The 20,845-nt window shown below is 45.8% G+C and overlaps 1 protein-coding gene across 1 annotated transcript in view; it reads right to left on the reverse strand.

Annotated features, from left to right (window-relative positions):
• The window catches only part of SCD5 (stearoyl-CoA desaturase 5), a 43,795-nt gene that overhangs the window by 5,430 nt on the left and 17,520 nt on the right, over window positions 1-20,845 (reverse strand). Inside the window, exons 2-3 of the mRNA XM_066632446.1 lie at window positions 1,886-2,016; window positions 785-990 (exon numbers count right to left, since the gene is read on the reverse strand). Of these exons, the coding sequence (XP_066488543.1) occupies window positions 785-990; window positions 1,886-2,016 (337 nt within the window). The remainder of the gene's footprint in view (window positions 1-784; window positions 991-1,885; window positions 2,017-20,845) is intronic.

Consider the following 20,845-nt stretch of genomic DNA (forward strand, 5'->3'; position numbering starts at 1 on the left):
CTGCCAAGGCTTCCAGCCATCATCTCAATGCAAAACCCACAGTCAGGGAAGGCCAAATGATGTGGGAACCTAAAAGTGGCACAGGCCTTGTTTATAAACAGGAGCCAGGGCCCCCATATGTATTAAGACCATAGCAGGGGGTAGAGGTTTTTTAAAAACACTATCCCTTCCCTGCCATGGGCCCAATCCAAATCCCCCTATCACTGCTACTTGCCAAAGGAAAAAAGTTCCCAATTGTTCCCAAGTGGCTGCAGGACGGGTGGAAGGCTGACCCCCCCACACCTGATCCAGGGGCCCCTGATCTAGTTGCTATTTACCAAGGAAAACTAGAAGACCTCAAAGTCAGGGACACATTGAACATCATGCATAGTTTGGCCCTAATACACCATGATAATCACATAAATAGTATTTGCTGATTTAGCTCAGAATTCCTTATCTCTATGCATCAGAGGTACTGGAAAGTAGTCTTTGTGGCGCTGTAAGCTCCTAAGCTGAAGAATACCAAATGTGATCAGTGCCAGTGGTGTAGCTAGAGGGGGTGCACTAAGTTTTACAGGTGCCTGAATGCGCTGTGCAAGCATCCCCTCCCCTTCAGAGCCATTCCAGGTGGTGGGAGCAATTCGGAGGCGAAACACCTCCATTTTGCTCCCATCACTCGGAGTGGCTCTGAAGAGGAGGGGGACGAGCCTCTTGCATGGGGTGTTCAAGTGCTTTGCCAGTCCTCTCCACACCACTGGCCAGTGTTTGCTTTCTCACCGCCTAAAGTGTTCCCCATTTCACTCACTTTCTTTGCATCCAAACCACAGGGTCATCCAGCAGGTCACTAAAATCCAACTTCCGTCCTTTCTCGATGACATCCCGATGCTTTCGGACGAAGAGCCAGCCGATGTGGGCAAAAAAGAAGCCACGCTGCGCGTTGTGGGGGTCGGCATCTGTCTCCGAGTATTTGTGATGCACTCGATGGTCTCGGGCCCATTCAAAAATATCATTCTGCGTGGAGAGCAGCAAGAGAGTTTAGTTTTGCATTACGGTGTGGACTCTGAAGTCTCGCTTCATCGCCCAGAGAGTGTGTACTGTAACATGTGAAGCAGCCTATAGTTATGGTTGCAACTCTTTGAAATGTTCCTCTCAGGCTGATCCACCAGACCCCAAATCCCTCCCACCCTCCTCTTTGTAAGCCTTGTAAAGTCTATTTAAGGAAGAACGCTCGGGCTGTGATCCTATACATATTCTCCTGGCAGTACGTCTCATCAAATTCAGTGGGACTGACTTCTGTGCAGATTACTTAGAGCAAAACTCCTTCTAGTTTGGATAAATCTTTTATAGTTTACTGGTAAGCTCTTATGTACTCGGTGTTATGTAGTTGTTACACTGTTGGACTAGGAGTAGGGAGCCCCAGATTCCGATCCCCACCTAACCATGAAGATCACTAGGTGATCTTGGGCCAATCATTTTCTCTCTGCCTAACAGTCCAATCCTAACTAACTCTCCATGCAGCAATGCAGTGACACCAATATGGTGCCTTCTGTGTCCCACAGGGGAGTTTGGTCTCCGAAGGCCTCTTTGGGACAAGGGAACATTTGTGTCCATGTGCCAGGATAAACCTATGCTCAGCCACTAGATCTACTCTGACGTGCGCCAGCTCTATAGCTGTGGACTCAGGTCAGGGGATCGAGGTTGGGAAGGGAGTTTAGATTCTTTGGATACCACCAAACCTGTCCCTTCCCAGGCCTGGGCAAGTCACTGCTGATCAGATACCCCAGGCAGAGCTTTAACGCCACTTCGGACACAAGGCTTTTTCAGGGGAAGTCACTGCATCCATTCAGCTGCCAGTCAACAAGGGTACAGCAAAGAAATCAAGCGAGTTTCATGCACATGTACCAACCTGAAATGCCATAGAATTGGCCAAGGCCAGGAATATCCGCAAAGGCAGCTTGGCTTTGTAGGATCTGTGACTCCACAGGCGATGGGCACCTGCTGTCACCCCCAAGGCTGTCACTAGGAAGCACAAGTAGGCTGAAAGACATGAAGCAGAAACAGAGGGGGAAAGGTCAAATTTTAATTGCATCCATCACCTGTCCTTAGTCCAGCTCGCCCTATCACAGCTGTCCATGTCGTTGGAGGGGGGTGAGCCAGAGAGAGCATATAGTATTTGTGCTGAAAGAGCTGTCCTGGCTCCCTGTTTACTTGCAGAAACAATTCTGAGTTCTGATGGGATTCTCAATCCTTTAAATGCTATAGGTCTATGGTGCCTTTTCCCATATAAGTCCCTCGGAGATGGAGCTTCACTCTGGGTGCAGCCTTGCCTGAAGTAGGTGGAATGGCATGAGCTGTGGGTCCTTTTCAGCTACAGTGCCCATATTTTACTATAAGGTTCATGGCAAATGCCATGATGAAACCTCCATTAGATATTGTCGCAGGCACGCGTGGCAGAGTTCAGGACCAATGGGAACCATGGCAAATGCCCATCCCGTGAATCTTGACACCGCATCTCATGTTTCCATACAATGCTCACAGCAGTGTCTAGATATTCTGAGAGCTGCTTCTCCCACAGGTCCTGATGGCCCTGAACGTGGCTATTTATGCTCACGGCTGTGTCTCTAGGACTTAATGGATGTTAAATTGATTGGTTGGCAACCTTCAGTGTCGAAAGACTATGGTATAAGCCTACAGCACCCAGTATTCCCAGGCGGTCTCCCATCCAAGTACTAACCAGGCCTGACCCTGCTTAGCTTCTGAGATCAGACAAGATCGGGCATGTGCAGGGTAACAGTTTGTGGCTTCCATTATGAGCCTGCCACACTATCTCATTGAGACCCAGGTGCGCAGGTGAATGGGAGCAACAGAGAAAACTCACACTGGGGCATTGCAGTGGGAGCCTGATTCACACTGGACTCCATTTGCGGCCCTGATAATATTGCCAAACCCTTGGAAGTAGTCAGTAATGCAATCCAAATTATTTCTGGTGCACACTGGAAGTGGGTCCTGCTCATCACTGTTGGCCCCTAGCTAAAAGGTACAGTTGCATGTTATAGTGAGTGAATCAATATGAGAAAAGAGTGAATATTCTTTAATTTGTTTTTCCTTTCTTATTACAGTAGCACACGAGAACTTGTTAAATAAACTGGGTTTTTAACTCACAATCTCATGGATTAAATTTGCTCTCAACAATTCAGTTTGGCTTCCGTCAAGTCAACTAAGGCCATAGCCCACTTCATTCTTTACATACAACACCATAAATGTACGTGGTATTTTTGTTATTTATTCAATTGTTAAACCTCTTCTTTGGCCTGAGAGGGCTCTAGATGTGGTTGTTTGTCATACACAGACAATGGCGGCCCCAGCAGCAGAGTTTTCTAATAGTACATGATTTTAGTAATGTTACTTGCCAGGGTAACAAGAAAAAAGACAGGTCTCTGCCCAGAGGAACTTACAATCCAAAAGGGGGAGAAGTAACAATGAGAAGGGAGAACGGTATGGGAAACAATTACATGCATTTGGGGATAGGGATTAAGGGATTAATCCAAAAGATGTGCTTTAAGGAGCAATATGAGAGAGAGAGAGAGAGAGAGAGAGAGAGAGAGAGAGAGATGTACTCCAAAAATGTTCTTTGTTCTTGGAGGCAGGTGACTGGGAACAATGGCAGGGAAAGTGCAGAGGGTTTCACTATATAAACTTTGAGTGGTCCAGAATTTAGAACTTGGCAATAAAATTTCACTCTCTGTTGAAATTTAAGCATTCAAGGTCACTTAGGTCAAGAGTGTTCTTTTCCTCTCCACTTAGATACTGTCAGAAAATGCTCTTTAACTGATTCTTTACATCTAACCTAGGCAGAAATAAAGGCAAGGATTCTTAGGTGATCCAATTGTATACATGGATCTTTAAAATCTGTATTTGTTCATGTCAGATGTAAGCAAATAAATGTTTCCTCATGTCTCACAGCTGCGGCTTCTTAGTTTTGGACAGAACTGAAATGCCCCCTCCCCAAGTCTGGCATCCCACACAGTTGCCTGAATCACCAGCTACTGAACCTGGCTCTGAGTCCAAATTTCTGCTCATCAGGGTCCTCCAGGCAGCTCACGGGACCAAATGTAAAGATAGCATTGCATAATAGCAGAAAAAATGCATATAAATCATCATGGAATCCCATTAAAATTGTGAATTACATTTTAATCTCACCCTTCTGTCAAAGAGCCCCAGCCCTTATGGCTAGGAAAGTATTTGAATCCGGGTCACCCAATCAGGCTCAGCAGGGCCCATGGCTTCGAGAGGGCCATAGAGGGGCATACCTGGAGGACAAAGCACATCTCCACATGTAGCAGGCCCTAAGTTCGATGCCTAGCATCTCAGGAAGCAGGGCTGACCATGGAGAGCGCCAATCAGTCAGAAAGAGTACTGGGCTAGATGGGACAGTGGTTGGGGTGGTGTTAAAGCCGGGTCAGAACAGGCCATTAATAAATGAAATGGATGCCAAAAAAGAAAAAGCAGAGTGCGTTAGATGTATGAGAGAACTATATTTTAGACTGTTCCAGTAACATGTTTTTATTAACCCTTTCTCAACCAAAACTCATCCTGAACAGGGCAGAACAAGCAGCAACTGACATTTTGCAACTCAGTATCATGCAAATCACAGCAGGATATATAGAAAGGTTCCAAATGCTTTCATTTTCTCTGACGTGGTTCTGGTTTGGCTACATCCTTCTTAAAGTATGGGGCCCAGGATTGCGCACAGTAGTCTAGATGAGGTTTGCCCAGCCCAGAGTAAAGTAGAATCACTACTTCTTGCGAATGGGAAACTAATGCAGCCTTAAAGCGCATGAGGGTGCAATCCGCAGACAGTCTTTGGCCAGCGCAAGGCAGCCCAGGAGTGTTGCGAACATGCCGTAAAACATGTTCATGCCTCCTTGTGAGCAGGTTAGGCTGGCATGAGGACATGCACTGGCCTCCCTATGCCAGATCCAGATGGGGAAGGGGTATAAGGAAAGAGGCTGGCGTGGGGAGTGATAGAGGGTGGCAGGAGTGGAATGGAGGCAGGGAGGGAGTGTTTTTGGGTAGGGGTAGGCAGACTGGGAGGCAGATTAGGCCTGGGGGGCCATGGCATCTTAGACCACATACTAACCCTCACTTCTGGCCCAATTGGCCTTACATGGTCCAGCGGATTCGCATCAGTGAATTCGTGGGGGCAAATCCAAGTAACCCCATAGGGGTGGCTGGCGCACAACACTGGGTAAGGGGAAAAATATTCCCTTACTGTGAGTTGCACACCAGCCAACACCTAACTTGCACTGGATACAGTGCAGGCCACTTGGTCTGCCTGTCCCAGTGCAAGTTAGAATTGAGATGCCCATCTTCTTTGTGGGCACATCACGCCCCTGACTCATATTCAGCTTGTGATCCTTAACAACACCAAGGCCTGTTTGGGCTTGTTCTGCCCTGTTCTGGATGGGCTTCGGCTGGGAAGAGGTTAATAAAAGCTCACTCTTGGAATGGTTTCAGGTCTAAAATATTCTTCTGAAATGTCCTGCTATATTTTAGGAACCATTTCGTTTTTTAGTGGTTCATTCCAGCCCATCCGGGCCTGTTCTGTTCCAGTTTGACATTGTCCCCTAATGGTCTGGCTCACTTCCCATTGGCTTTGCCGTAGCAATCCCCTTTTAAGTTTCCCAAAGCAGTGTGGTGTTGCTTGGCATGACACAAGGGACTGCTTATTCAATGGGAAGAAAAAGCCAAAAATCCAACTGCACATTCTGAGCGCAACCTCTGAGCGCACCCAAAATACCTCCTTGGAATCCAGCCATATTTTGGTATTTATTCGCTATCTTCTCCACATGGCTGCACAGGATATTCAGGAATTTTCTCTCTTGCGTTGCTTCCTCTGAATGGGAATTGGTCTTTGAAAACCCAGCGGGCTTAAGCCAGATGGATGGGGAAAGAACTCCATGGATGGGGAAAGAACTCCTTGATAGACTGCGTGGAAAAAGTGCCTCCACTACAAAGGCTCTGAGTCTTTCTGTGATCTCAGAGTCCATTAGGGCTTTTGCTTCCAAGCCTCTGGTTCAATTTTGTGTACAATTTCACTTGAAAGGAAGCTGGTATAAAAAGAATGTACAGTACTCCCTACTCAGTGGGAGTATTGATTTTCTACATCAGGGGTGTCCAAAGTTTTTGGCAGGAGGGCCACGTCAGCTCTCTGACACTGTGTCGGGGGCCGGGGAAAAAAAAGAATTAATTTACATTTAAAATTTGAATAAATTTGCATAAGTTTACATAAATGAATATATTAAAGATGAACTTATATGAATGAATGAGGGTCTTGCAATAGCTTAATGCCTATAAAAGGCCTTGCACAAAGCAAGGCTGGCCTTTCCTTTGCTGCCACTGCTGCATCACAGATGTGAAAGAGCAAGCAGTGGAGGGGGCTCTCATCCCACAGCTCACACGAGAGGTCAAACAGTCGCCCTCACGCTGAGAGCAGTTGCGTTGGGCCAGTGCGGGCTTCAACAAATCTCCGGAGGGCCAGAGGCTCATTGAAGACTGGGGGCTCCCTGAGGGCCACATTGAGAGGCCTCGAGGGCCGCAAGTGGCCCCCGGGTTGGGGTTTGGGCACCCCTGGTCTACATCATTCATTATTCAGTTACTTTTGTTTTCATAAGGTTAAGCTTAAAAAAAAATGATAACAAGTTAGAACAGGGGTGCTCACACTTTTTTGGCTCGAGAGCTACTTTGAAACCCAGCAAGGCCCAGAGATCTACCAGAGTTTTTTTTACAATAATAGCATTTGCCATAACAGAATTATCCGAGATGAAATCAGTTTCTCTCCCCCCCCCCCCCCCAATCCTGTAGGAAAACAAGTGAGCAAATTGAAAGAATGGGGGCTTTGCTTTTGGATCTCCAGGGAAAATATTTGTTAAGGGGTGGGGAAAAGAACATTACTCTTTAGTTCTGTATGTGCGCAGGCATGTATGAGGAGGAAACTGGGGGCCCAATCCTATCCACATTTTCCTGGGAGTAAGTCCCATTGACTCTAATGAGACTTACTTCTGAGTAGGCATGCTTAGGATTAGGCTGCCAATTGAAATATTTTTTAAATGTAAAAAAATGGGGCTGACTCCCAGGTAAGTGTGGACAGGACGGTAGCCTTAAACTCTTGAGAAGGTCCACTGGGGAGGAAGGGAGCCTGTGGAGCAGATTCAGAGGAAGGGTCTGATTCGAAAGACGTGTTCATCTAAAGATGTAACAGTGGAAATAAATCCCAATGAACCCACACATCTATAACATCTTCTACTGACATCATCTAGCTTAGAACTGGTTCATCTAGTTCAGTATTGTCTGTGCAGTCCAGCAGGTCTACATGGAGATCAGACTTGGGATTTTCTACATACAAAGCACACGCTTGGCTGTTGAGCTTTGATAGGGACCCTTTTCTTCCGGGTACATGGGCTTCTCAGGGCAATGAATCCAGGACCTTTCTCACCCAAAGTGAAAATCATGGCCCTAAACCAACAAGCCAGTAATTGTTCAACCAGCCTTTCCCAGTAAAAGTGTTCATTGTCGATAGCCCATGTTTTGACAACAGGTTTCATTCATTCAGCACAGCGTATGAAAAGCTACCAAACCAGAACAGTCAGTTATGATAAGACAAACTGTGAAAACACATACACACAAATCATTAACACTAAGCAACCGCATGTCTTCCAAATATCTTCCAAACAGCAGACCTGAGACCATTAAAGCCTGTTTAATGGAAGAAACCATCACTTTGGTTGAATTTTCTTTAAATTTTGTTTTTTAAAGATGTGCATTTTAAAGCAGTCCCCCCCCCCCACACACACAAGCTGGCTAAAAGCAGGAATAGAGAAGGCCCAACAGATCTCTGTAGGAAGGGTAGTTTGACATTTTGGCACCACAAATGACAAGACCCTGTCAAGCAGATCTATCTCAGTGTTTCTCAACCAGTGGTACTTGTACCACTGGTGGTATTTGAGGTGGTGTCCAGTGGTACTTGTGAGACCCCCAGACTCCCACCACCTGGCAGCGAGACCAGCAATGCAATGTGACCAGCAGCAGTAGGAGGTTGGCAGGCAGAGCTCCAGTGTGCACTTTCTGCATGCCCTCCACTCTGCCCTGAGCCTCTTACCAGTATTTGTCACATTGTGTCTGGCCTCCCAGTCTGGTAGTAACTGGCAATGACATCTTGGGTGGTACTTCCAGTAGGTAGACCATGCAAGGTGGTTACAGAGGGGGACGAACACTGAGAACCGCTATCTGAAACTTTAGACTAGAAATAAATATAGCAGAAGGAGAAATTATTAAGAAATTCAATTCAATTCTCCAGAATTGTGGATACACCCACACAGAAGTGGATCTTCTCATTAAGCCTAGGGGGCCCTCAAATACAGTACTTTTAATTGTCTTAGGCCGCAATCCTAACCAATTTTCCAGCACTGACACAAGGGCAATGCAGCTCCAAGATAAGGGAACAAACATTGCCTTACCTTGAAGAGGCCTCCATGATTGCCCCCCCCCCAACTGCAGGATGCAGCACATGCCCCACTGGCACAGCTATGCCAGTGCTGGAAAGTTGGTTAGGATTGCGCCCTTAACCACCTAGTTCAAAAACATGCTGAGCATCCAGAAATGCTTAGGGCTTGTGATTGTGCAACATGCATTACCACCGCCGTCGTACAACACATGACACCTACACGACAATGATGTCACAGTGGAACAGCAAGCAACGGCACCAAAACAAGCTCTGGGGTTATGCGCCTGGATGCATTCAGCCCTATCCAGCAGTGGGGCTGTGAGTATGAAGCCCCACCATTTTTAATAACAATAAATAAAAAACAGTAAAAGTTGAAATCCTGTTAATCAGCAGTTTGGGGAGGGAGGTGGAACTTTAGTTCTCGCTTCCCCCTTACTCACCAGGCTGTACAGCACAAATTCACAGTTTTGTTTCTGTTTAAATGGTAATTTGTAGGCAGCTCCAGCTGTTCTATGTACCCAGTGCTGGATTAGAGCCAAAGTGTTTAAGATTTTATCAGGGAGGTTGTGAATCATATGTAATTGAAGAGGCAATGCTGCAAGAGAAGGGAAGGCCATCCAGCATTTCCCCAGGGTTTCAATTCTCAACACTTAACTGGGTAGTTTCCAGCTCCCCAGGTGTGAAGAAGGCAGTGATTCACATGTTCAAGGCCACTTTTAGAATTTACATTTAGTCTGCTGCAGATATCTTAGGAGGAAGAATGGTGGCAGTTAAGAACATAAGAAGAGCCCTGCAGGATCAGGCCAAAGGCCCATCTAGTCCAGTTTCCTGTATCTCACAGTGGCCCACCAAATGCTTCAGGGAACACACTAGATTACAGACACAACCTGCATCCTGGTGCCCTCCCCTGCATCTGGCAATCAGAGGCAGCCTACCTCTATCTTGCACATACTTACCATGACTTGTAACCCGTGATCAACTTTTCCTCTAGCAGTTTCCTCCAGCAATCCCCTCTTAAAGGCATCTAGGCAAGATGCCATCACTACTTCCTGTGACAAGGAGTTCCACAGTTCTGCTAGCAAGCAAAAGTGACCAAACTGTTGTGCTTAGAGTGGAAAAACCGAACATCCAACCTCAGCTGCAGTGACTTCAGAACCAATGGGGATGTTAAAATGCCAGACTAGTGACCCTTAAGGACAGGAGTAGCTGCAGAAGGAAATATGCAGTTAAGAGCCATTGTTGCCTCACTCTAGCTCTTTTGCAGTTAGTCTGTCCCAAGGGATTAGGTTTACTGCAACCAAAGCCTGCAGCAAATCTTGAAAATTTTTATCTGGATTTGTAACAGGAAAAGATCCCTGAAAACATATTGGAAAGCATGTATCCCAATTGCACTGTGCTCCACAGAGCACTTCTCATGTATTATTTTGGTGTAATCCTTACGCAACCCTTTAGGGCACGATCCTAACCCCTTAATGCTTTCCAGCACTGACATCAGGGCAATGCAGCTCCGAGGTAAGGGAACAAACATTTCCTTACTTTGAGGAGGCCTCCATGAATGACACCCAGCTACAGGGTGCAGCACATGCCCCATTGGCACCACTATGCCAGTGATGGAAAGTACTGACATAAGGGGTTAGGATTGCGCCCTTAGTGTAAGTGCAGGTTGAGTGTCTCTTATCCAGACTGCTTGGGATGGGAAGGTGTCTGAATTTCAAATTTGTCTGGATTTGGGAATAATTGCATAAATATCATGAGAAATGCTTCCTCTCTCTCTTTTCACTGTTACTACTGTGGGCGTCTCCTGGGTGCTTTGACATTCTCCAACAATATCTGCACAGGTACACACAGGCAGAGAATAGAACTTGGACTCTGTACCTGCACTATTAGGGGGAATGAATGAGCACAGGACCTTCTAGAGTTCACACTACAGAAAACCCTAGTATTCATGCTGTGTTCACACTTCCTCTGTTCACTCTTCACAAGTGCTTCTTCCGCAACCTGCAACGCGCTGCTTGCTCGGTTCTGCACTTTGCCACTTTCTGCACTCCCAAGAGTCACAGCGTAGCCCTTTTCCTCTACTGCAAGCCATACAAAAAACCCTGCAGGCTTACTGTGCTGAGCCCACACAAAATTTAAACAGCAATGTGCTGCCTGTTCAGTTCTACTCTTTGTTCCTTTCTGCACTCCCCGGAGTCAGGGCATCATAGAAGTCAGAGTCACAGAAAAAAATCCCTGCAGGCTTGCTAGGCTGAGCTCCACAAAATTTAAACAGCCTGTTTAGCGGTGAATTATGCCCCATAATGCATTGCTATACGGCCTCTGCGGCTGAAAAAAATACCTGTGGGCTTCCTCTCTGGGTCGTGCAAAATGTGCAAAAACTGCCTGAAACAAAAAACATTGCTGCTCGTGAGTAGCACCAGCCAGGTGTTGGGGGGGGGGGAGTTTAAAAAAAGCATTGGACAAAAATGTCTGGATTTTGGAACATACGAGTCATTATTGTCTCGTATTATTGTCTAAAATGTCTATTATTTTGGACAATAGAGCTGCTCCACTCCAACACAGAACCCCCCATTGTTTTATATTACTTTTGAGCGCAGCAGAGCACCAGTCTGGCTGCAAGTCTGGATTTTGGATGTCTGGATAAGGGGTCTAGTACATCTACCTGTGTAACCCCCATATTACAGGTGGAAGGACTGAAGCAGAAAGGTTTGCCTAACACCATTTTTTGAGTTCATGACCAAGGTAAGATTTGAACCAGGGAAGCCCTAGCTGGGCAGCCCCATCTCTTAACCACTACACTAGTTCAGCTAGCTCCAGCCACATAGTGCGAGTTCTCCATAGAGGAGATCCTGTGGGATCCGGCCATCATCCATTTATTAGTACACATTAGTACACATGTTATGTACTAATGTGTATAACATGTGTACTAATGAATGGATGATGGCCGGATCCCAAAGGATCTCCTCTATGGAGAACTCGTGCAAGGAAAGCGCCCTACAGGTAGACCACAGCTGCGATACAAGGACATCTGCAAGAGGGATCTGAAGGCCTTAGAAGTGGACCTCAACAGGTAGGAAACCCTGGCCTCTGAGCGGCCTGCTTGGAGGCAGGCTGTGCAGCATGGCCTTTCCCGGTTTGAAGAGACACTTGGCCAACAGTCTGAGGCAAAGAGGCAAAGAAGGAAGGCCCATAGCCAGGGAGACAGACCAGGGACAGACTGCACTTGCTCCCGGTGTGGAAGGGATTGTCACTCCCGAATCGGCCTTTTCCGCCACACTAGACACTGTTCCAGAACCACCATTCAGAGCGCGATACAAGAGTCTTTCGAGACTGAAGGTTGCCAACAATGTACTAATGTAACATGTATTGGCAACCTTCAGTCTCGAAAGACTATGGTATCGCGCTCTGAAAGGTGGTTCTGGCACAGCGTCTAGTGTGGCTGAAAAGGCCAATTCGGGAGTGACAATCCCTTCCACACCGGGAGCAAGCGCAGTCTGTCCCTGGTCTGTCTCCCTGGCTATGGGCCTTCCTTCTTTGCCTCTTAGCCTCAGACTGTTGGCTAAGTGTCTCTTCAAACTGGGAAAGGCCATGCTGCACAGCCTGCCTCCAAGCGGGCCGCTCAGAGGCCAGGGTTTCCCACTTGTTGAGGTCCATCCCTAAGGCCTTCAGATCCCTCTTGCAGATGTCCTTGTATCGCAGCTGTGGTCTACCTGTAGGGCGCTTTCCTTGCACGAGTTCTCCATAGAGGAGATCCTTTGGGATCCGGCCATCATCCATTCTCACGACATGACCAAGCCAACGCAGGCGTCTCTGTTTCAACAGTGAATACATGCTAGGGATTCCAGCACGTTCCAGGACTGTGTTGTTTGGAACTTTGTCCTGCCAGGTGATGCCGAGGATGCGTCGGAGGCAGCGCATGTGGAAAGCGCTCAGTTTCCTCTCCTGTTGTGAGCGAAGAGTCCATGACTCGCTGCAGTACAGAAGTGTACTCAGGACGCAAGCTCTGTAGACCTGGATCTTGGTATGTTCCGTCAGCTTCTTGTTGGACCAGACTCTCTTTGTGAGTCTGGAAAACGTGGTAGCTGCTTTACCGATGCGCTTGTTTAGCTCGGTATCGAGAGAATGAGTGTCGGAGATCGTTGAGCCAAGGTACACAAAGTCATGGACAACCTCCAGTTCATGCTCAGAGATTGTAATGCAGGGAGGTGAGTCCACATCCTGAACCATGACCTGTGTTTTCTTCAGGCTGATTGTCAGTCCAAAATCTTGGCAGGCCTTGCTAAAACGATCCATGAGCTGCTGGAGATCTTTGGCAGAGTGGGTAGTGACAGCTGCATCGTCGGCAAAGAGGAAGTCGCGCAGACATTTCAGCTGGACTTTGGATTTTGCTCTCAGTCTGGAGAGGTTGAAGAGCTTTCCGTCTGATCTGGTCCGGAGATAGATGCCTTCTGTTGCAGTTCCAAAGGCCTGCTTCAGCAGGACAGCGAAGAAAATTCCAAACAAGGTTGGTGCAAGAACACAGCCCTGCTTCACTCCGCTTCGGATGTCAAAAGGGTCTGATGTGGAGCCATCGAAGACAACAGTGCCCTTCATGTCCTTGTGGAAAGATCTGATGATGCTGAGGAGCCTGGGTGGACATCCAATCTTGGGGAGAATCTTGAAGAGGCCGTCTCTGCTGACCAGGTCGAAAGCCTTTGTGAGATCTATGAAGGCTATAAAGAGTGGCTGTCGTTGTTCCCTGCATTTCTCCTGCAGTTGTCTAAGGGAGAATACCATATCAGTGGTGGACCTGTTGGCTCGGAATCCACACTGCGATTCTGGATAGACGCTCTCTGCAAGTACCTGGAGCCTCTTTAGTACAACTCGGGCAAACAGCTTTCCTACAACGCTAAGGAGAGAGATGCCGCGGTAGTTGTTGCAGTCACCCCTGTCACCTTTGTTCTTGTACAGCGTGATGATGTTTGCATCCCTCATGTCTTGAGGTACTCCACCTTCTCTCCAGCAGAGACAGAGGATTTCATGCAGCTCAGTGACGATGATCTCTTTGCAGCATTTTAGGACTTCAGCAGGGATGCTGTCTTTTCCAGGTGCCTTGCCAAAGGCAAGGGAGTCCAGGGCCACGTGAAGTTCTTCTAGGGTTGGTTCACTGTCAAGCTCTTCCAGCACAGGCAGGCACTCAATGTTGTTCAGTGCTTCTTGACAGTGCTTCTTGACAATGTAACATGATATTGATATATATATGTATTGAGTTACAAGCAGGTCTAAAAGGAAATTTCATACATCCAGTATATGCGATTTGGCAATATACCAGAATCTGACTGAGTTTCAAACCCGACTACAAGTCATTTTTGTAATTCAAATTTGAAAAGTGACACAATTATTAATTGCTTTAAAATGAATGTTAAGCTTTTCAAATTCAATTCGGACTTATGCTGCGTTTTACCCTAGAAAGCAGCAGCAGATCTAGAATCAGAGTGGCAGACACAAAGATCCTGTGCTGCTTGTAACATGTGACTGCTCCAAACTTTTCACCCAACATTCCAGCACAGGTTTGGGCTCCCAAGCTGTTTGTGGGGCACACCACTGAACCATCGGGTGCTATGCTGAGCATGCTGGATTTCACAACCCAGTCCATAGTTTGGTTTGAACGGTGTAGCAGAACCATTCCTGCTTACTCCAAAATTTGGGGGAGTGGAGAGGACATTCATGAATCTCCTGCCTAGCAAGGAGGTAGCCATGCCCAGGTGTTTTCCTGGAGACCAAGGAGAGCTGGTGGAAAGGAGCAAATAAATTCTATTTGCCATTTTTTGTCATAGTAGACTCTGCACGGATTACAGGAGAACAATCTTGCAAGGCACTCCTCCCAGAGATCCCCTCTGCCTTTGACAGAGCATCACCTCTCCTCTCCACATTCCACCTGACTGGAATATACAAGGAACAGTTTCCATTTCCCCCCCCCCCCCAGCATCCAGAGAGAATCTTTTGAATATGTCAGCCTCTTTTGAAGATCAAGCTGTTCACATCCTCCTATTTCCTTTTCTACTTCCAAAGCTTCATCCTCTCCACCCACTGCTCCACTCCACCACAAAACCCCCTTCCCCATTGTTTTTATATTACTTTTGAGCGCAATAGAGCACCAATCCGGCTGCAAGGAAACCAGCTGGGCTGTAGCATCTTGTGCGTCAGCAAAGGGACGTTCATCTGTGCATCGGTTTGGCCAGATGTGTCAATTTTGTTGACGATGGAAATGAAAACAAGGTCACATCAAACACAAATTCTAAATCCTTGCAGAATCTGTCTTGTATTGTAGTAGAACAGCGGTTCTCAAACTTGTCAGTCTCTGGAGCCCTTGACACTCCGAAAAGGAGTCTCGGAAAACCTCGCCGGCACATGCACAGAGAACCTGGGAGCCCCAGAGTTTGGGTGCTAACCAAGCAGGGGACAGGGGGCAGCCACTTATGGTGTGTTTGTGGAGCCCCTGAAGGGGTCTGAGGGAGCCCCCAGGTTCCTAGGAGCACTCTTTGAGAAACATTGCAGTGGAAAGGCAGCCTTTGCAACAGTTGCGCAAAATCCTTCTTTAATAAGAGTCTCATCTTCCCAGCCAGTTCAGTAGAGCATCAGCCCACGGTGGTTCACACAGGGCAAAGTGTAGATTGTGCCCTTCCTTGCACAAGTGCAGCGGCTCACGTGAAAACCTGCTGGAGTGGATGTAGCCACAGTTAAAACCAATTTGCATTTTTGGATGTTTGAACTTGAGTCTGGCAGGTTGCACATTGACCCTGGTATGCTTGGGTATTTATTTTGCAGATAGCAGCCATGAAGGGAAGGAGTGACCAAATCAGGACAACATAGTGGGGAGGAAGGAGGACCTCTTGCTACAATCTCAAAACAAATAACCCCCCAGCTATTATTTGTCCCAGAAGGAAAGCTTCTATTGCACCAAGGTTAATTTTCCTCAAAGGGCAAATAGCCATGTGGGGGGCTTTTAGATCAGAAGCATGGTTAAAGCTCCCCCCACCTGCAGTCTTTCTTTCTTTCTTTCTTTCTTTCTTTCTTTCTTTCTTTCTTTCTTTCTTTCGTACTGTGGCTCTCAGAAATGACCTGTGTTAATCTATGCACAGTGTCTAGAAAATGTGAGGTATTTCATAACTAATAAGTACTGTATATGTAAACCAATATATTTGAACACTTGAACTGTGTAATATTCATGCTGATTGTTATTATTGCTAATGAAACACTCATTGTTATGACTGGCAGGGTATGTACATGCATACATATAAAGAGAGGACTTGTACATTGCTAAGATCAGCGGGGAGGGAGGGCAGAGCATCTTTGTGTGCTCCACACAAAGAGACACCTTGCATCTCTGTGTGGGATGCAGAAATACACCTGCGTGGGATCCTTGTCAGTGGAAGCCAGACTAGGTCATGTGGGATGCACAGAAGGTACGTTTAGTAGTAATAGTAGTAACTTTATTGTCATTGTGCTACAGCACAACGAAATTTATGCACCTTTGAGATATAAGCATAAATATACACAACAATTCCAACACTCACAACTCTACACACTCACCCACACATTCTATACAACATGCATCATAATATAAAAACAGTATAACAGACCATAATGCCCAGGAGCAGGGTAACAACTATATCGCCTTATTCAACGTAATTATGGCTGTGGGATAAAAACTGTTCAGGAGTCGTGTGGTGCTGCTCTAATAGTTCTGTATCATCTACCCGAAGGCAACAGTTCAAAGAACTTATGAGCCGGATGGAAGGGGTCTCTCAGAATACTATGTGACTTCTGCAGATAGCGAGATGTATAGATGTCCTCCAAAGCTGGTAGATGAAGGTTGATGATGTGCTGCGTGATCTTAATAATTCTCTGCAGAGCTTTTTTGTCCCCTGCAGAGCAATTTCCGTACCACACCAAGATATCATAGGTTAGGACACTCTCAATGGTGCAACGATAGCAAGACACAAGCAGCTGCTGTGACAAATTTAACCTCCCAAGCTTCCTCAGAAAATATAACCGCTTTTGTGCCTTTTTAATCAACATGCTGGTGTTAATAGTCTATGAAAGTTCCTCTGTGATGTAAATACCTCGGAATTTGAAACTAGCAACCCTCTCCACCTCCTCACCATTTATGTATAATGGTGTGTGTACATCCCTCTTTTTCCGGAAGTCAATTATAAGTTCTTTAGTTTTTTTAGTTTTGCTTTCATCCCAACAGTGGACCCCAGAGTAGTGCTTTTTTTTTTTTCACAAGGGATGAAAAAAACAACAGATTTGTTGGAGGGGAAGAGGGTCCTTGAGGTAAGTGGGTGTGGGAGAAATGCCGAAAACCTCAATACAAACCAGATTGCGGTGAGGAAGGTCTGACAAGCTTTATTGATGGCACATGAACAGAGCTTCTGTGACACCTGCAATACTTACAGCACACACACCCCCTTTGTAGGATACTGCTGTCCCTGTCATCGCTAATAGGTGGTGTGTGTTTTAAGTGAGGATTCTCTGCAGAGGCGAAGGGTTAAACCCCCTCCCCACCCACAGATCTGATCAAAACTGAGTTAACCCCCCTCCTGCAACTGTTTGGGCCTGGCATATGATAGAATGTTGAGAAGTGGCCTTTCTAGAGAGAGATTATCCTGCAACCACACTGTGCACACACACAAAGAAAGAGAGCGAGAGCGAGCAGCACATAGGCCATCCCAATCACCTAGGGAAGGAAGCACAGGAAGCATAAAATCGCATCTGAGACGATGAAGCAGCTCTCAGTGTGACTTTGTGAAGCACTCCAGGGTGTTGCTGCCACTTAACTCGGTGTCTGATGAGCTACATTATAGGCAGCGGGGGGTTGGGATGATAACTTCCTTTTCCGCAATCAATACCATCTGAGATCTCGCCATGGAACATAAAAAACCTTTTACGCCCCACCTCTCTGCCTGCAGGCAGCTCCCCCATGAGTGGTACAAATTAGGAAGGCTTTGGACTCGATGCGCAGGTTTGCAGAGATTAGCCTGACTGCAGAAAAGCACAGAACCCAACAGAAGCATCAGTATCTTTCCATGATTGGGAGGTCACGGCTTCAGCTCAATATACATCGGCTGATTTTCTGCCTCCTCTCCTTCCTTGCCTGTAACTGCAGAGCTTGTCAATGACAGTTTTTTTTTTTTCCCCAAATCTAAAAGGACTAAATCTTAAGTGGCTTCTACAGAATAATTCATGGTGCTGAAAAGCATAGAGGACCAGTTTGGAATCAGGTCCCTGAACAGACAATAAAATCAATTCGGCCCCAAGGCAGGTCATCAGCCCCTGCTGATTGCAAGTGCACACTGAACTGCACAGAGGAAATGAGTGTTGTTTCCTCATTTGTTGTACATACTGTCTGCCCTTTCCCCCCTCAAATTTGCTTTTACGTTGCCCAGTTGATCACATTTTCCCTGCACTCAGAGCATAAGATCTAGCAACTGGGGAAAATGCAATCCTTTTCCCCAGACAAAGGCCATGGGAAATGCAGTAAAATATTTATCTTGGCGGGTGGGAGGGGGGTAAAATATGCTATTAACTTGATCAAAAATTGTAACACCTCCCCCTTTAGATACCCCAGGTTTTTCAGAAGGATGGTAAAAGAAAAGAACATTGTAGGTGGATTTAAACAGCAAAGATTTTGGCATCCTCTAACATAGTACCACAAAGGGGGACAAAGTGCCTATACCTTTAACCATTGTATAGAAGGCGGGTGCCATTTTTTAAACCCTTCCATGTTGAGCTGCACCAGTCAAAATTCCCTCTTCTATACAATGGTTAAAGATATAGGCACCCTGTCTCCCTTTGACCCTGGTAACCTTATCTAAATGGCATTACACCTATCAGTTCTAGGTTTAAAGACTGGTTTTGAATGGGTCAAATGAGGTATGGTAAGAAACATATAACTAGACTTCTGCCTTTTTATTTTTCTTAAAAACCAAACAGCTATGTGTGCTCCAATCCTGATCAGGATGTGGTATGATGGATGGTCTTGATTCAGATTTGGGGCAAATACCCTCAATGCTTTAAAAAGCATGGTCTCTCCTTTTGCTAAGTTTTGCAAAGAGAGCACAGATACGCTAGGATTCTAGGCACAGGAGTCCATCTTTAAATGCCTTGTAACAAGAGGGAAAAAGCACCAAAATCCCATTTCCAATCTTCGTGCTGTTAAAATAATTATAATTTTATTCCATTAGATTCCATCATTCACCCCAACTAGTGACTGAATGCAGTTTAGGGTCTATACTAGTGCATTCTGGGGCAACAATGGAGGAGCAAGAAACCTGAAAGTGGGTCTTTAAAGCTATTTTTTCCACTGATTTGGTATCCACTGGTTTTTTTTTTAATCCACTAGGGGTTCCGGAAAGGAACCCCAGTGGATAACTAGGCATGACCTGTAGGGCATTACAATCCTTAAGCTTCCATTTTGTTGGGTTAGGTGTGGAAAGAGTTAATATTATTAATTGGTTAGGTAGTATTGAACATAGCAGGGCTGGTTGACGCATGCAGCTGAATGTGGTGGGAGAATCCAGGATGAGGAATAGGACTGTACCACTGCTGGCTTCAGGGGGAGGTGAGCTCCCTGAACTAAGCTCTCTGAATGTAAAAAAAGTAGCAGAGAAAAAGAAAGAATTCTAGCCTTGTCCTCTCCTTGATCTGCTAGTTTTCTAAGCTCAGGAAAATGTGATCTTCCACCTGTAGTCTGAGGTGGTATAGCCCATCCTACCACCATGGGATTCTGCGCCTCAGGACCTCCTTGCACTGAATACGTAACAGACCAAGCTTTCAAAGTCGCAGGCACTGTGCATGATATTGTATACAGTTGACGTTAATTCTTGACAGCGCCACCGAACGATCGTGCATTTTTCATATGCGCAGATGTCGAGGCAATGCTGAGAATGCATAATTGATTTGCTTCACAGATGAACTATTTTTAACACTTTTCTTTTGCTCCATGGAGATCATTGCAGTTTGATCATTGGTTAACTACGTTAAGTTTAATCTTTGGGAATCCCTGGAGAGTTAACAGATACAGCTTTTTGCAACCCTCTGCTAAGAAGCTTCTCTGTGTTTTGTTTTTGGAAAACCTCTTTTAGGAACTATTTAAATTGCATTTGGCATATCTGTGAATATATCAATACTTTTCTGTCCATTCTTCGTTGGACTTGGGTAGTTCAGTTGTTGGTATCATCCTGCAAACTAGTAAAGAGAATTCTTGCATCACTTTACACTACCCACAAAATCAGTCACAGACGCCTGGTAAAATACATGATAAAATAGTACAGTGTGGTTTATAACCCCCCAGGGCAGCCAGTTTATGTGCCAAGTGCCAGTGGTGTAGCTAATGATAATGTAATCCTGTGCCAAGCTCAAAATGATGCCCCGGAAGTGACGTCATGTCTAGGCTTTTTAAAAAGTGAAAATGGCTGAAAATCTGCCTATTCCCCCTGGCAGCTTGCCACCCACTTGCTCTGCCGTCTTCCCCCAGCCAGTGGTGCTGCTATGGCATCTGCTACCGGGGTCAAAGATTTTGTAGACCCCCTCTATGTTGAAATCAAATTTAATTAATTAAGTAAATAAATAAAAAGTGTGCCCCATATTGGTTAGAGAAACTGTGCTGGGGTGAAGGGAGACAGTTATTCTTCCCCTGCTAAATATAAGAGGAGCACATTTAAAAAAGAGCCTCTTTTTCCAATTAGCAGGGGTAATTGTATTATGATACTATACATGGAAATGAGAGATGACTCTTATTAACACCTTACTGGTTCCATGCTGTATCATAACAACACCTAATTGGCTTGGAACAATCAGTCTCATTGGTCAGCTCTGAATTAAGAAAATCCACTTTTTGTTACATAAGGCAGTTTTGTTTATATTTTCTGGTTATTTGGCTATAACTTTTGATAGAATAGAGATATTTTGACAAGGCGTGTTTCATTCTGCTTCATTGTTTCATTGATTCTGCATTCAATTCCGCATCGAATGGTATGTAACATGATGGTATTATTTGTACATAGCAAGGTTTTCACAATTTTGGCCACTAGAATTTAGCTCAGGTCGTTGCCCTCCTAAAATATGTTGCCCAGTGTGATTGCTACTCCCTGCACCTCCTTAGCTATGCCACAGCCATGTGCACTTTCTAGTACATCCCACACTGAAGGTTGGCAGCCCAGTTATCAGATGCACCATGCAACCTACATAATTTATGGTGCTCTTCAAATGTTCTTCCACCTCTACAGGAGCCACTTATCTGTGAACAGCACCTACATGGCCAAGGAGAATGTCAAAGGCTGCAATCCTATACACACCATTGAACACAGTGGGAGTTAC

This window comes from Tiliqua scincoides, chromosome 6, assembly GCF_035046505.1.
Source record: "Tiliqua scincoides isolate rTilSci1 chromosome 6, rTilSci1.hap2, whole genome shotgun sequence".
NCBI lineage: Eukaryota > Metazoa > Chordata > Lepidosauria > Squamata > Scincidae > Tiliqua > Tiliqua scincoides.